At 53.5% G+C, this 14,412-nt stretch overlaps 1 protein-coding gene across 5 annotated transcripts in view; it reads left to right on the forward strand.

Annotated features, from left to right (window-relative positions):
- Smpd4 (sphingomyelin phosphodiesterase 4) overlaps window positions 1–9,121 on the forward strand; it is a 26,813-nt gene extending 17,692 nt beyond the window's left edge. For 3 of the 5 annotated variants that reach the window (XM_087202863.1, XM_004874882.4, XM_013069318.3), the window contains exons 11-20: window positions 502–588; window positions 3,093–3,238; window positions 3,855–3,945; window positions 4,466–4,566; window positions 5,251–5,414; window positions 5,853–6,058; window positions 6,711–6,944; window positions 7,202–7,333; window positions 7,460–7,588; window positions 7,833–9,121. In XM_087202863.1, coding sequence (XP_087058989.1) covers window positions 502–588; window positions 3,093–3,238; window positions 3,855–3,945; window positions 4,466–4,566; window positions 5,251–5,414; window positions 5,853–6,058; window positions 6,711–6,944; window positions 7,202–7,333; window positions 7,460–7,588; window positions 7,833–8,162 — 1,620 coding nt within the window. In that variant the 3' untranslated portion in view covers window positions 8,163–9,121. Of the gene's footprint in view, window positions 1–501; window positions 589–3,092; window positions 3,239–3,854; window positions 3,946–4,465; window positions 4,567–5,250; window positions 5,415–5,773; window positions 6,059–6,710; window positions 6,945–7,201; window positions 7,334–7,459; window positions 7,589–7,832 lie in introns of all 5 variants that reach the window. The other 2 variants (XM_004874884.4, XM_004874883.4) reach the window with 2 other exon arrangements.
- Window positions 9,122–14,412: the final 5,291 nt, after the last annotated feature.

Genomic DNA, 14,412 nt, shown 5'->3' on the forward strand with positions numbered 1-14,412 from the left:
ATCAGCATATCCCAGTTAGAGTCCTGGGCTGTGGGGGCAGGTACCACATAGTGTGGTCTCAAAGTTGGGGAAAGCACCTTTGATGACAGAGTTGAAGAGGCTGTCAGCCCCAGCAACATGAAGGGGGTTCCCCAATAATCTTGAGGGTCCATTTGTATCTCAGCCTATAAGGCCGAGGAGGGTGCCCAACATGGGGCTGGCAGCAGATTTGCCTGTGGTTTGAGTCCTGGGTTTGGGCCACCAAGAGGGGTGGTGCTTTGCTGGCCCCAGGATGCTGGGGCTGTGATTGTTTGGATTGTCACTGACGTGCTTTTGTTTTTGTTTTTGTTTTTTGTTTTTTGTTTTTTGTTTTTTTCTTCCTCCATCTGGGCTCCTTCTCACTGTTTTTTCTTCTTTCCCACTTCCCCTTCCCCCTGCCCTGTCCCATGTCTCCCCTTCCCCACCTTGCCTTGTCCTCTGCCCTCCTGCCTCTTCTTGGCTTCTCTCTGTGTGTTGTCTCAGCTGGAGGTTCTGCACTACAGACTCAGTGTCTCCAGCGCCCTCCACAGCCCTGCCCAACCCAGCCTCCAAGCCCTCCACGCCTACCAAGTACTGGCTGCTGTCGTTTCCTTCCCTTCCCCGCCCCACAGTACAGAGTGCCTGTCAGTGCAGTGGTAGAGTGAAGGTCTGGCTGAGGCCTGCTGCAGGCGATTGAGAGGCTAGTTCTGAGCAGCATAGTATGTAGGTTCAGGCAACTTGTAGATTCTTGGAGGCAAGTGAGAGCAGGCAGTGACATCATGGAGACTGTGGTCTGCTTGGTAGTAGCGACAAGTATGTGGACGGATTTGAGGTCAATGAAAATGAATTCAGACTAGGGTGTTTCAGGGACAGTGAAGTTAGCTGATTTGTGAGAAGAGGCTGAGGTCACGGGCACAGCTCTGTCCATTTCATCTCATCTTGGGTGTGAAGGAGCACATGAGAGCTATGTTTGAATTTGAGCCAAGATGCTAAATCATGGTGTGAGATGGGATGGTAACTTCAGTGGAGCTCACAGTGGAGATCTTGTTCAGAAGAAGCAGCTGCGCTGAGGAAGGAGGAGAGGCTCCTTGGGAGGACCAAGTGCTGAGCAAGCTTGGCCGAACCTGGATTCAGCCTCTGTTCAGCCTCAATAGCAGGAGAATTGAGAGTCCTTAAGAGGCGGGGCCCAGTGGGAAATGCTGTGGGGTTTGGAGACATGTTCTTAAACTTCTAAAAAATTTTTTTGTCTGTGCTGGAGATTGAATCCAGGGCTTTGTACATAGTAAGCAAGTGCTATTACCACCAAGCTATACCTTCAGCCCCTGGGACATGTCTTTAAAAAGTGAGCCGTGGTAGGGACTGGGGATATGGCTCAGTGGTGGAGTCTGCCTAGTATGCGTGAGGCCCTGGATTGTGGCCTCAGCACTGGTGGAAGAGGCCAAGTGCAACTGTGGCCCCAGATTCTGTGTAGAGTTTTGGCTTGGGAAGAGAAGAGAGTTGAGAGAGAACTTTAGCTTAGCAAACGTAGCATAAAAATAGAAAAGGAGAAGGATTCAAAGTTGGGGTGTGTGTGTGTGTCGGAATCTGGCCCCGATGCTCTTCTGGTCTTTTAGTATTAGTATTAATGCTATTATTGTATGTCTTAGTTCATTTCTGTTGCTAATAGCACAGTACCACAGGCTAGTAAGTTACAGAGATTTCTTTTGGCTTACAGCTTTGGTCCAGAGTCTGCAGTGGTGGCGAACCTGTGGCAACATGTGCTGCAGCACGCTGTTTGTATCATTGAAAGCTCTTAAAGGTTCACCGTCACTGGTCTAGGGCTACATCTGATGATTGATTGCCTTATGCTCACAGAGTCCTGAAATGGCATAGAGCATCATCACATGGCAGGAGGCAGGGAACATGAAAGAGACCTAGCCTGGCTTTCAGAGCTGACCCTCTCCATGTGACCCATTCTTTCATTAGTTGAATGATTGGATTAATCCATTTGTGAAGGCAGAGCCCTAGGTGCTTGGTAAAGGTCTTGCTTGGCGCTACCTCTTAATACCTTGTAATGAAGATTAAAATTCAGCATGAGTTTTACAGGGGACAAGCTACATCATTATTTTATACTTAATAAGCAGAGGAAAATAACCTCCCACCCACAGTTCCATCTTTACATTAGGTCAGCGATGGTGTCACCTGGATATGTGGGGGCATTTTCATGACAGAGAGGCCTGAGGCCAGTACCTCAGGGCTGGACCCTGTGCCAGATGCGAGGACCCTGGACCCTATTGCAAGATGTTTGAAACCCAGAGGGCTGGGGATGAGTGTGGGGTCCTGCCTTCAGATGTCCACTGCCTCCCCCACAAACCCCCAGTCCTCTTCCAAGGCTCCACTGAGCCCACCTTCACTTGAGTGCTGAACAGCTGGGAGAGCCCTGCGGCCAGCAGAAAGGCTTTCCTCACTCACCGGTTTTGACCTCCAAGATCCTGTGTATCACGAGTGAGAAGTTAAGGTTGCCCTTGTCCTGAGGATATTGGCTGACTACAGGTCCACTGGCGGGAGAGGACTCCTCTGGGGCTGAGTCCCTGTCTAGCTGTGACTAGGAGAGGAAGCAGGTAGGGGAGTCAGGGTTGTGGCCAGAGAACGAACTGGGGAGAAAGAAGTTCCCTCTACTAAAAGGTGAGCCCTGAGAGCTTTCTGTACACACCCAGGAGGCAGTCGGGTGACCCCGGGTTCAGAGCTCTGGTGGGCTGCCCCTGTCCCTGGTCCTCTGGCTGGCTAGAAGGTAGGGACCCCTGAGGCTAGCACAGGCAGCAATGCATTGGGGCACATAGCAGTATGTTACAGCAGTGGGGTTTTTGGTACACTGGAGAGCACTTTACAGTGTGTCTTTCAGCTGGCCCTCCCTAGGGCAGACTGGCCATGAGCTGGGCCATGCGCTTCACTGCTACAGGTGACACGAGACTCATACTGAATGCCAGGCACAGTGGGATCCCAGGGGGTGGCCCTACTCCTGTCTTGTGCCTCCTATGGGGTGGGAGAGTGGCCAGCCGAGGGGCAGAATGTGCCCCAGGATCCCTGGGTCCTGACGGCCTCTTTCCCCACCTTAGGAGTCATTCACACCCTCCGAGGAGCACGTGCTAGTGGTGCGCCTGTTGCTGAAGCACCTGCATGCCTTTGCCAACAGCCTGAAGCCTGAGCAGGCCTCGCCCTCAACCCACTCCCATGCCACCAGTCCCTTGGAGGAGTTCAAACGGTGGGTGCAGGCTGGCAGGGCTCCCTTGACTTCTGGCTTCCTCATCCTTCACACCACATGCCCACTGTGACTTTCACCCAAGACATGGGGTGGGACAAGGCAGCCTGCTGAGAGCATGGAGACCTCAGCTGGGCTAAGGAAGTGCCAGATGCCCTAACCCCATGGCAGTCTGTCTCACCCCACTCAGGTCCAGAGCTGCTGGGGCTGCCCTACTGCTTCTGTTCCCAAAGCTTCCTCTCCAGACCTCCCCTTTTCAGTGGCCAGAGAGAGACCCTGTCTTGCTACTCTGGCTTGTCCCTTCCTTCCCATTGTCAGGGCTAAAGTGAGAGGCTGTCCTAATGGCAAACTGCCACCTTCGTGCCCCACCCCCCGCTCCCCCTTACCCCCCACCTTCCGGAGACTGGGGCCAGCAGAGCAGGTGACTGGTGTGGGGCTGAGAGGTTTGTGTAAGAATCGTACTGGCCCAGCTCCCTGTGTGCTGTGTCCTCAGGATATTCCCTGACCTCTCGGAACCTTGGTTTCTTCCTCTGAAAAATGGGACTAAAAACAGGTCTTACCTCCAAGGGAGTCCTCAGCACTCCTTGGTGGCAGCCAGTGACCTCCTTATCCCCTCTAGGGCCGCTGTCCCGAGATTTGTCCAGCGGAAGCTCTACCTCTTCCTGCAGCACTGCTTTGGCCACTGGCCCCTGGATGCTTCCTTCAGAGCTGTAAGTTCTGGCCCCCTTGCACCTTCACTTTTTGCCCTCTGTTCTGAGGGAGGGAAGTGATGGCTACCTTGAGAGGCCATGGAAAGGAGGTCTTGAAAGGTTATTGTTCTGCTGGTTGGCATTTCCAAAGCTGACTCTGCGGTACAGAAAAGCCCCACCACACCCTAGCTGTCAGCATTGGGAGGAGGGTGTCTTCTGGCCTCTCCCGGCTGCGCTGGGCACACTCATGAGCCTGGTTCTTGAAGGGCTGCTGTGAAGGGCAAATGTCCCTATGATATGCAAGTTCCTCCTGTGCTCTCTTGGGGGGATGTGGGAGGAGCTGATCCCACTGACATCTGTACGGAGGTCAGAGGCCAGAACATGGTGGCACCCTACCCTTCCACGGGCCATAGCTAAGGCTATGGTCCTTTCCACCTCAGCTGCTCCTTGGGAATCAGGCTGCATGCCACCCAAGAATGTGATTGAAAGACCCTCAGTCCCATGGCTGCCAGGCCTTCAGGAGGCACATTTCCCTCACTAGGTCCTGGAAATGTGGCTGAGCTACCTGCAGCCGTGGAGGTACGCATCTGAGAAGCAGCCTCAGAGCAGTGATTCCCAACCCCGGTGTGTGTCGGAGAAATGGTGAGGCCTTGGCCCCTCTTCCTCTCAATTCCACTGTCTCCCATGCATGGGTTCTGCTTCAATGGGCAGACAGCTGGGGGAGCCTGTGTTTGGGTTGGCCTTACTCTGCCTCTGGTGGCCTCCTGAGCTCTTTTTCCAAGCCCTACATGGTGGGTGCACAGGCCAGCCTTTCCTGGACTGAGCTTTGTCCCCAGAAGGGATTTTCTAAGGACATGTAGGCGAGCCTCTGCCTGTCTCCTTGCCCTTCTCCTTCTGGCTCAAATCAGTGTCCCAGGATGCCCCTAAAGCCTCCTTCCATCTTTCTTTACCAGCTCAGAGCAGCAGCACCCTGGTCACCTCCAACTTGCTCCTCACAGCTGACCTCCCCTCAGGCCTCCACCAGAGGCCATTAAACGTTTTTCTCCCGAACCAAAGGCTTCTCCTCACCCATCTGCTGTTTCTTCCCTCTGCCCATCAGGCTTCAGACCAACCTTGCTGGGTGGCCTTGTACCTCTTGGAAGGAGCCCCATTCTTGAGGACCACTGTCCTCAGAGGGTCTGGGTCTTGCCTCTTCCTCCCTGGACACTAGAGCTGCGGTTCACAACACCTTCATAAGGTCTTGTCCAGGGAGTCTGGAAGCCAAGAGCTTTAGGGGTAAGGACCAGGCTCCAGCAGGTGGTCTTGACCTGCCATCCTGGCCCCCAGGGCACCCTTTGTCCAGGAGAACCTGCTGGTGTACACCAAGCTCTTCGTGAGCTTCCTAAACCGTGCACTCCGCACAGACCTGGTCAGCCCCAAGAACGCGCTCATGGTGTTCCGAGTGGCCAAAGTCTTTGCCCAGCCCAACCTGGCTGAAATGATCCAAAAAGGTAAGTCATCAGTCCTGGGACAGCTGGATTGTCTTTGTCAGGAAGCAGCACGTAGAGACCCAGGGAAGGCTGTGTGCCTCATGGGGTTGCAGGTGGCTCTGTTCAAGGTTGGTTTGGGGAAGTCTCTGAGCCTGACTGAACCCTGCCTTCCCTGTGGCTGGACTCCGGGCTCTGTGTGCCTGACAGGAGTGGAGTGGAACCACCCACTGTGTGTAGCTCCTCTGGTGCCTTGTGGTGTAGATCAGGAGATGGTCTTGGTCCCCAGCATGCTGTTGTCTCGATGCTGGCTTCCTTTTGGTGCTGCCAGGGGCTCCTTGAGCATCAGGAGCTGGTCCTCAGGCTGCCAGCCCTGCCCACAGGAACTGTTCTGGAGCCCTTCCAGGAGCACCAGCAATCTGGCCTGCGAAGCTGGAGCCAGACTCGAGCCCTGCCTTCCAGGTGAGCAGCTATTCCTGGAGCCGGAACTCGTCATCCCCCATCGCCAGCACCGGTTCTTCACAGCTCCTACTGTCACTGGCAGCTTCCTGTCTCCGTGGCCACCAGCCATCACTGACGCCTCATTCAAGGTGAAGAGCCACGTTTACAGCCTGGAGGGCCAGGACTGCAAGTACACCCCAATGTTTGGGCCTGAGGTCCGGACCCTGGTGAGTGATCTGAGGTGCTCCTGGCGTGGGGTCCCTGTAGCTGTGGGAACCAACAGAGCTGGGAAGGCACCCAAGTTTCAGAAAAGGAAGGAGGTTGTGTGTTGAGTAGACATACTGCTGTATCTCCCTCTTCCTGTTCTTTTTTCCAGTAAAGACTTTTTTTTTTTCTGATAATAAAGGCAGAGTTCAGAATTTTTTCACATTTAAGAGATCACCCATATGCCCGGTGTGGTGGTGCAGGCCTGAAATCTCAGCATTTGGGAGGCTAAGACAGGAGGATCAACAGTTCAAGGCCAGCCTGGGCTACGTAGTGAGACCTTGTCTCAAAAAAACAAAACAAGCCAGGTGTGTTGGTGCACACCTGTAGTCCCAGCACTCAGGAGGCTGAGGCAGGAGAATCGCCTCGAGTTCAAGGCTAATCTGGGCCACATAGTGAGTTCAGGGCCAGCCTGAACCTGAAGCGAGACCCTGTCTCAAAAACAAAAGAAAACGGTCATCTGTAAGTCACCCCTCTTGATCCCTCACCCATCTGGTTGTAAACTCCTGACCCCAGGTCACCCTCACTAGATGATAGCACAGCCCTGTCCTGTGTGTGGCCAAGTGCTGGGAGTGCCCCTCATCCAAGCCATTTGTCCCTGTATCTCCCTCACAGGTGTTGCGCCTTGCTCAGCTCATCACACAAGCCAAGCAGACCGCCAGGTCCATCTCTGACCAGTGTGTGGAGAGCCCCCCTGGCCGGTCCTTCCTGTCATGGCTGGGCTTCTGCCCCACAGACCCAAACAGCTATTACCCAGCCAACGACCTGGACGAGATGGGCCAGGACAGCATCCGCAAGACAGATGAGTACCTAGAGAAGGCCCTGGAGTACCTGCGCCAGATATTCCGAGTATGAGCCCTGGGGCTTGTCCCATGGCCAGCATGGTCCTCTCCCTGAGGGATTTTCTTCTCACCCAGCCCATGGCCAGTCCCAGGGCCTGTACAAGCCTCCAGCATGGCTTCTGTCCAGGGCCTCCCTCCTCCTCCTGGGGACTCATCTCGTAGTTGGGTTTGCACCTAAGGTCAAGGGGCTGGTGGGATGAAGACTAGTTCCCATCCTTTATCCTTCACCTTGAAATTGAAAGCAGAGGTGTTTCTCTCTGACAGCTCAGTGAAGCCCAGCTCGCCCAGCTCACACTCACCCTGGGGACGACGCAGGACGAAAATGGGAAGAAACAACTCCCAGACTGCATCGTGGGGGAGGATGGGCTCATCCTCACAGCCCTGGGCCGCTACCAAGTAAGAGGCCTCTGTCATCCTGTGACTTGTTCTCAATTCCATCTTGTCCCAGTAAACAGAAACGGCTCTTCTGGGCTGTTGACAAAGATATGTCCTCTGAATTGTCCTTGTGGCCTGCGTTTCTAGATCATCAATGGGCTGCGGAGGTTTGAAATTGAGTACCAGGGGGACTCAGAGCTACAGCCCATCCGGAGCTACGAGAATGCCAGCCTAGTCCGAGCACTCTTCCGGCTGTCATCTGCCATCAACCGTAGAGTGAGTAGGCAGTAGGGGTGGGCCCAGCTACTTCTGGGATGGTTCCAAGGGATGCTCCTGGCCCGGGACAGCAACCCCACCCCCATACCCTCTTGCCTGTGAGCTGTGGAATACTCCTGATGGAGAGTGACCCTGCCTGCGAGAATTGCTCGAGTCCTGGGGTGGCCTGAGAGGGAGGATGCTATGTTGCCCTAAGGCCCATGGCACGTGCTGTCACCATCCCATCTGAGATTTTGTGTTCCAGTTTGCAGGCCAGATGGTTGCTCTGTGTTCCCGGGATGACTTCCTTGGCAGCTTCTGTCGATACCATCTCATTGAGCCTACACTGGCCAACAGGCACCTGCTGAGCCCCGTGGGGCAGAGGCAGGCGGCCAGCCATGCTCGGGGCCCCAGACTCAGCCTGCGCTTCCTGGGCAGCTACCGAACACTACTCTTCCTCTTGCTGGCCTTCATCGTGGCCTCTCTGTTATGCATCAGACCCCTACCCTGCACCCTGCTCCTTGTCCTGGGCTACCTCCTCTATGCCATAGCCATGACATTGCTGACAGAACGGGGAAAACTTCACCAGCCCTGACAGGGTGGCTGTTGTCTAGAGAACTCCCTGGTAGGATTTGCTGCACTAGGCTGAGAAGCCCTGCTGCTTCCAAACCAGAGTGTGGTCATCTTTGGACTCCTGGGGAGTGTTTTCCTGCAACCATGGAGTCATCCAGATGAAACTGAAATGAGAAGAGAGACTGACAAGGAAGAGGCAGTGTCAGAGGGCTCTGTGTGACAACCAGAGCTGGCCACAGCCATTCACTGTGCCAGCCCAAGGCCCTACAAGCAGCTGAGCTAGTCTTGGAGGCCTTTGTAACCATTTGAAGATTTTTCCATTTGAAGATTTCTCCACTGTGGCTGTCCTTGAAGTGGGCAGAGTAGGTTGTGACATCTCTCCCCATGAGATGCCCCGATAGTAGCTTAGCCTCCCCTCCAGGCAAGAATCAGTTTCTAAAAGATTCCTGAGAAAACTAGGTAATGGCTCTCCTGATTCACTTTAAAGCGAAGGTTTGCTATCGGATTTGGCAAAGCAAGGATGGTTCCCTTGTATGTTCTCGCAGTGAGTCCAAAGCTGGGCTGAAGGCTCTACTTCTGAATTTCATGGCGACCCTCTCAGAGCATAGGATCCTACTTTACCTCTGGCTCCCAAGCCTCTGCAGCCTTGCACCACAAGCAAACGCTGGTTGTTGGCAGGTGGAGTGCTGTGGCAGGGTCCTGCTGGCTTCTTTCTGCAACCAGAGATGGCCAAGAGCAGTATTTGCTCCTCCATAAACCAAGTACTCAGAGACAGTAACCTTTTTGATAACACTGACATATACCTGGTGTATGACAACTACACGTTCACTGTCCAAAAAAAATCACCACAGTCTCACCTTTGTTCATCCTCCAGACAATGTACCACTACAACAGCATCTTGGTAGTGATATTAAACCAAGTCTTTGGTTTTGGTGTGTGGGGATTTTTTAAAAAAGAAAATAACATGTTTTCAAATTTTAACTGTTGGGCCTTGTGTTTTGATGTAATCTCAGGATACATTTTGGAGCCCATGATCAAAAATCAAACCAAAACCATAGTTTTAACCATGGATCTGAATAAACCTGTTTTTGCTTTGGAGTCTTGGTGTCGGCCCAAGCTCCAGTAGGTTCACCTGCACAGGGTGCCTATGCACTCAGGAACTGCAGAAACAGCTGCTGGATGTCCTGACCTCCAACCCTTACCCCAGGGGCCACGAGCCTGTTCATTGACATTTTGGGACTCAAAACCTTTCAGTGCCTGTCTCAAGCAGATGAGCTGTGGGCCAGATCGAAGGTCGGTCAGTGGGCCAGCTTCTCTGTTGGTCTTGTACCTTGCCCATCTGCAGCTGCCACCTTGCAGCTGCCTGTAGCTTGTTGGTCCCTGAGGAGAGCATCAGATCCTTAGGGAGATGGGCACCTATCAGCTCAGCCAGGGGCATCATTCTACTTTGTTTCTACTGGTCTCCATCCAATCCTGTTGATGAATGTGCCTTTAGTTCAGAGTTGGCCAAGGGTTTGAGGGGCATTCATAGCTTTGGGCTCCTCATCCTCTAGTTCCAGACTTATAAGCATTCCTCCATTAGTCCCTTTGATTTTGAGGTGCAGTACAGCCAAACTCCATCCTCTGCCTTATTGAGCCATTAAGCCCATGGCTTCCTATTTGAGATTTAGCTGACTACAGAGCCCATAGGGCAAAAGTAGCTCATCCAAGAACTACCTCCCTAGTTAGGCATGGTGGAACATGCCTGTAATTCCACCTATTTGCGAGGTTGAAGCAGGGGAATGATGAAGTCTAGCCTGGGTGATATAGGAAGACCCTGTCTCAGAATTTTAAAAGGGCTTGGTATGTAACTCAGTGATAACTACTTGCCTAGTATTCATGAGGCCCTGGGTTCAATCCCCAGTACTGAAAAACCCTCTGTGCCTTCATCTCCCCCACACCCCAATACTGGGGATTGAACCTAGGATCTTTTACAGAGCTACATTTTGACATGAGTTCTTGCTAAGTTGCCCAGGCTGGGCTCCAAATGTGATCCTGCCATACCCTCCCAAGTAGCTGGAATTGCACACCTGTGCCACTGAGCCTGCCTGAAAGTTGATTTGAACCTGTAACTATCTCCTATTCAAAAAGTGAAGTATTAAAAAGTGAGACAAAGCCGGACTGTAAAGCCAGATGGTTCTTACGTGTTACATCAGGTGTATTTACCTTGTAGACCCTGGCCACAGACCCCGCCTTAACCCCCACCCCCCCACGCCTTTGTTCCCATGATGACTGGGCACTACGCCAGGTTAGTCCTTGCAGCCAGCCTGGCGGGTTTGCAGAGGTGGTAGTAACGTCAGGAATAGAGCTGGGGATGTGGGCCGGGAAGTGGCCTCCTAGCTCAGCGACCGAAGGCTCCTATGGACGTTGCCCCAGTGCTGCTGGCCTCCAGCACATGGTGCCATAGTCCATGTGCGCAGCTCCAGCTCAAGTCAGGCGCAGAAGCGGGTCAGGTCAGCTCCCGGCGGGAGAACATGGGTGAATCCGGGTTGCAGGCTGGGCGCTGGGTCCCAGGAGAGACGGCCCCCACCTCCATCCCCTTCAAGTGACCCCAATTCTTGGTGGGGCTACATTAAGTCCAGAGAGGTCACGGGGCAGCATTGTGGGCAGCAGCACATTTTAGAGGGTTCACTCCACCAGCCCTCTCCTCCCTAAACAGGTTCAGGCCCACCTCATTGGTAAGAAAAGTTTTACAGAAGTTAAATACAGGAAATGCGAGTGTATAGCTCAATGAATTGTCACCCACTGAACACCAGATCAAAAATGAACCCTGCCTGGGACCCCTCCACCCTGTGGCCACGGCGTCATTAGCCAGTGTCTTCTTAACTGGGCCGAACTTGGTGCAGAACTTTCAGCCCTCTGTGATATGACTGCTCCTCACTCCCACCTCATAGTTTAGCTAGATCTCATCTGTCCCCTACCTACCAGCCCCCCGCCTCAATTTCTCCTTCCCAGATTTTGGTAGTTTGCCCAGAGTGCAAGGATTTGGTCACTGGACATGTCAGGACCTCCTTTCCAACACCTGCTAGAGGCTCACCCCAGTCACTGTGGCGTGTTGTGTGACCCAGCTCGCCTGGGCGGGGGGGTGGGTGGGTCAAGGCACCATGTGATCATCACATTCCCCATGTTCACTTATCTATGGCCAGGGACACCTGGAGGGCTGGGTCATCACCTCTTTTCCCCAGAGCCCAGGCATGGGTGGGCAGAATGGGCTCCCTGCAAATACCAGCAATGTGGTAGGGAAGGACAGGGAACAGCCAGGGGCATTTCTGGCCCAGGGCACCTAAGACAAAAGCTCTTTTTAAAGAGACAAGAGCTCTTGATGGAGAAAGCTAGAGGGACCCATGGGCAGGGTCCCATCAGCTATGGTCATCAGCCAGGACTGTGGGGCTCAGAAGGAGGGTGTGAGCAGTACAGCCCAAGCTGCTTCTGTGAGTGGTGTGGCTTTGAAAGTGAGGAAAGCATGTGCTGGCTTATGGATCTCCAGTACAAACTAGTCAGAAGCCATGGAAGAAAGGTGGAGACCCCTCAGCGCCCAACCGGAAGTTACCACCATCCACAGTGGCCCCTCCAGATTGCTTGTGCCCACTGGACTGCTCAGCCTAAGAAGACAAGATTCAGACGGAATGGCCTTGCCCATGGAGCCCTAGCCTTGTCACATGTTCTGTTGAGTGAGGTGCAGAGGGCCTCTTCTCCCAATCTGCCTCTCCCAGGAGGTTGGGCATCCTCACCAGTAGCAGCCCCTCCCCTGCCAATGACCACTGGGCCTGGGCTGTGGAGAATAAACCCGTGCAGGATGGGTCTTGGGCCTCTCATTCTATCCAAAAAGGAAGCCAGCTGCCAATATGGCTGTGTTCTGGAGCCTGCAGCAGGCACCACTTGCAGGCCCACACTTCAGACCCTCATCCAATGATCTCAGCAGCCCCTCCAAGGAGGCTGTTCCCATTTCCTTTCCAGAGGGGGGAACTGAGGCAGGGGATTCTTGGGTGCAGGTGGCTGATTGCAGTGCATGAGGGCAGTGACTCTTAAGGGCTGCAATGACTGGTCCTCTTAGGTCTGACCTGCAGTCAAATTTCAAGGCAAGGCCAGGCCCCAGCCTGGCTCTAAGAAGCAAGAGTTGAAAGTTGATGTCCCCCAAATGTTGGACTTGAAAGACAAGCCATTCACTGTGGCTACTGCTCCTGGCCACAGGACCACGATCTGGTGACCCTCGTTTCCCCACTTTGTTGGGATGTTGCAGAGCACATGTTCTGGGAAATCCAACTAGCAGGACAGGGTCCTGCTTCTCTGGAGTCCTGAGGTCCCCCAAAACCAGGCTGGAGAATCCCTGATGGGTAGAGTTGGAACCCAGGGCATCTTGAGGTCACAGCTGGCCCGAGGAACTGCTTGCCACCTGGTGCCCAGAGCACCCTGGTCAATGGGACCAGGGAGCTGGGCCCCATGGAAGCAGTGTAGACAGCCCTCTTTCCCACACGGGGCCATATTGGCATGGACACTGCCTGGAGGAAAAGGGGGTGTTGGGACCATTCCTGGAGGTCACCTCTGGGCTGAACAAGACCTCTAATTCAGGGGCAACCATACTGGGGGGTGAGGGGTAGGAGTGGCCCCCTGGGCAAGCCTGCCCCACACCTGTGCAACCTCACCAAGGTGCAGCAGCATGAAGTGGTCATCCAGCAGCTGTGGAACACCAACCTCCTGCAGGTGAGGCTTTGGGTGGAATGTGGCCCGGGTCCGCAAACACTCCATGCCTCTCCTATCTGTCCATGTCTTCAGGAAGGGTACCGGAGGCCCAGAGCTGCCCCCTAGGAGGCAAGTGAATGCGGCATAATGCACCACTTTTCCAGCCCAGAAGGGCTTCCTTCTCTGGTAGCCAGGATGCTGTGTGGCTTCCCAAGGTCTCCAACAAGGCCCTAAGAAATGATGAGTCCCTGGGCACTGAAGAGTAGTTGGCCCTGCAGCCTGTGCTCATAGGATTGGGTCTCAGAGGCAGACAGCCATGGCCTGGTTGGGCACCTGCTCTCAGCCTGGCTCTGTTCCAGGGTGTCCATGCAGCTGTGTGGAAATACTTGAGGGGATCTTCCTTTTCCCCAGCCTGATTCTGAGTCCCACTCCCTTTTTCTGAGTGTGTCATCTGCCTGAAGAGCAACTTCACTGAGTGGCAGAGAAGGCTGCTGGAGGTGCACAGCCAGCACTGGCACCACTCTGCAGCTGGGCTGGTCTTCACCCTTTTCACCTGAATCCTACTACTGTTAATGCCATGCTGATTCCAACATAAATGAAATCCATGACAGATACAACACTTCATCTCAACTGAGATACTATTTTCCTACTATTTTGTTGTGCAGCATATACAAAAAAGCATATTAGGAATTAAGTATTATCCTGTTTTATTTTTGTTTTTTGGTTTTGGTACCGGAGATCAAACTCAGGACCTTGTGCTTGCAAGGCAGATGTTGCACCACTGAGCTAAATCCCCGGCCCAGTATTATCCTAACTGTTGAAGGCTGCAAATAAAGCTTGTTTCTCCAAGTCCTAAGTCTCCTTCTCCACCAGTTTTCAGGTGTCTCCTGTCAGCCATTTGTTCCTAACCCTGCTCTCTGCAGGTCTGGAAGGCAGGTCCCTCTGGGGGACATACTGGACTACACATATTGGACACCCTGGGGGCACCCAATGCTGCTGATGTGTGGTCTTGCTGAGCTGCCTTCATCCTGGAAGGGCCACAGCAAGGGAAGAATTGTTCTTTCCAGGATACCACACTTTAGTAAACAGTTGCATGGATCACCTCAAGGCAGTCAGTTCAGTGCCTACCACCACACAGCAGCATGGTGCTCCTGGCCCTACTGCCCCATTTCCTGGGCATTAATTTCAGCAAGAAGTTGGCCAAAGCCGGGGATTTAGCTCAATGGTTCTGGCGCCTGCCTCGAAAGTGCAAGGTCCTAAGTTCGATCCCCGGTACCAAAAAAAAAATAAAAGAAGTTGGCCATGAAGATCAGCATGACACAGGCTGAGGAACAGAATGCTGTATGGAGAGGAAGTAAGGTCTGGAGCCAGTGGACACTGTCTTCAAAACTAGCAGCAGCCTGGGCTGGGGATTTTGCTCAGTGGTTTCGGCACCTGCTGCGCAAGTGCAAGGACCCGAGTTCGATCCCTGGTAACAAAGAAAAAAAAACAGCAGCAGCCTTGACAGGACAGTAGGCCCAGACGCATAGAGAAGGGATGCAGGGAAGGACTCC

Source organism: Heterocephalus glaber, unplaced genomic scaffold, assembly GCF_053883595.1.
Source record: "Heterocephalus glaber isolate CG9 unplaced genomic scaffold, H.glaber_assembly_v1.0 deba00001781, whole genome shotgun sequence".
NCBI lineage: Eukaryota > Metazoa > Chordata > Mammalia > Rodentia > Bathyergidae > Heterocephalus > Heterocephalus glaber.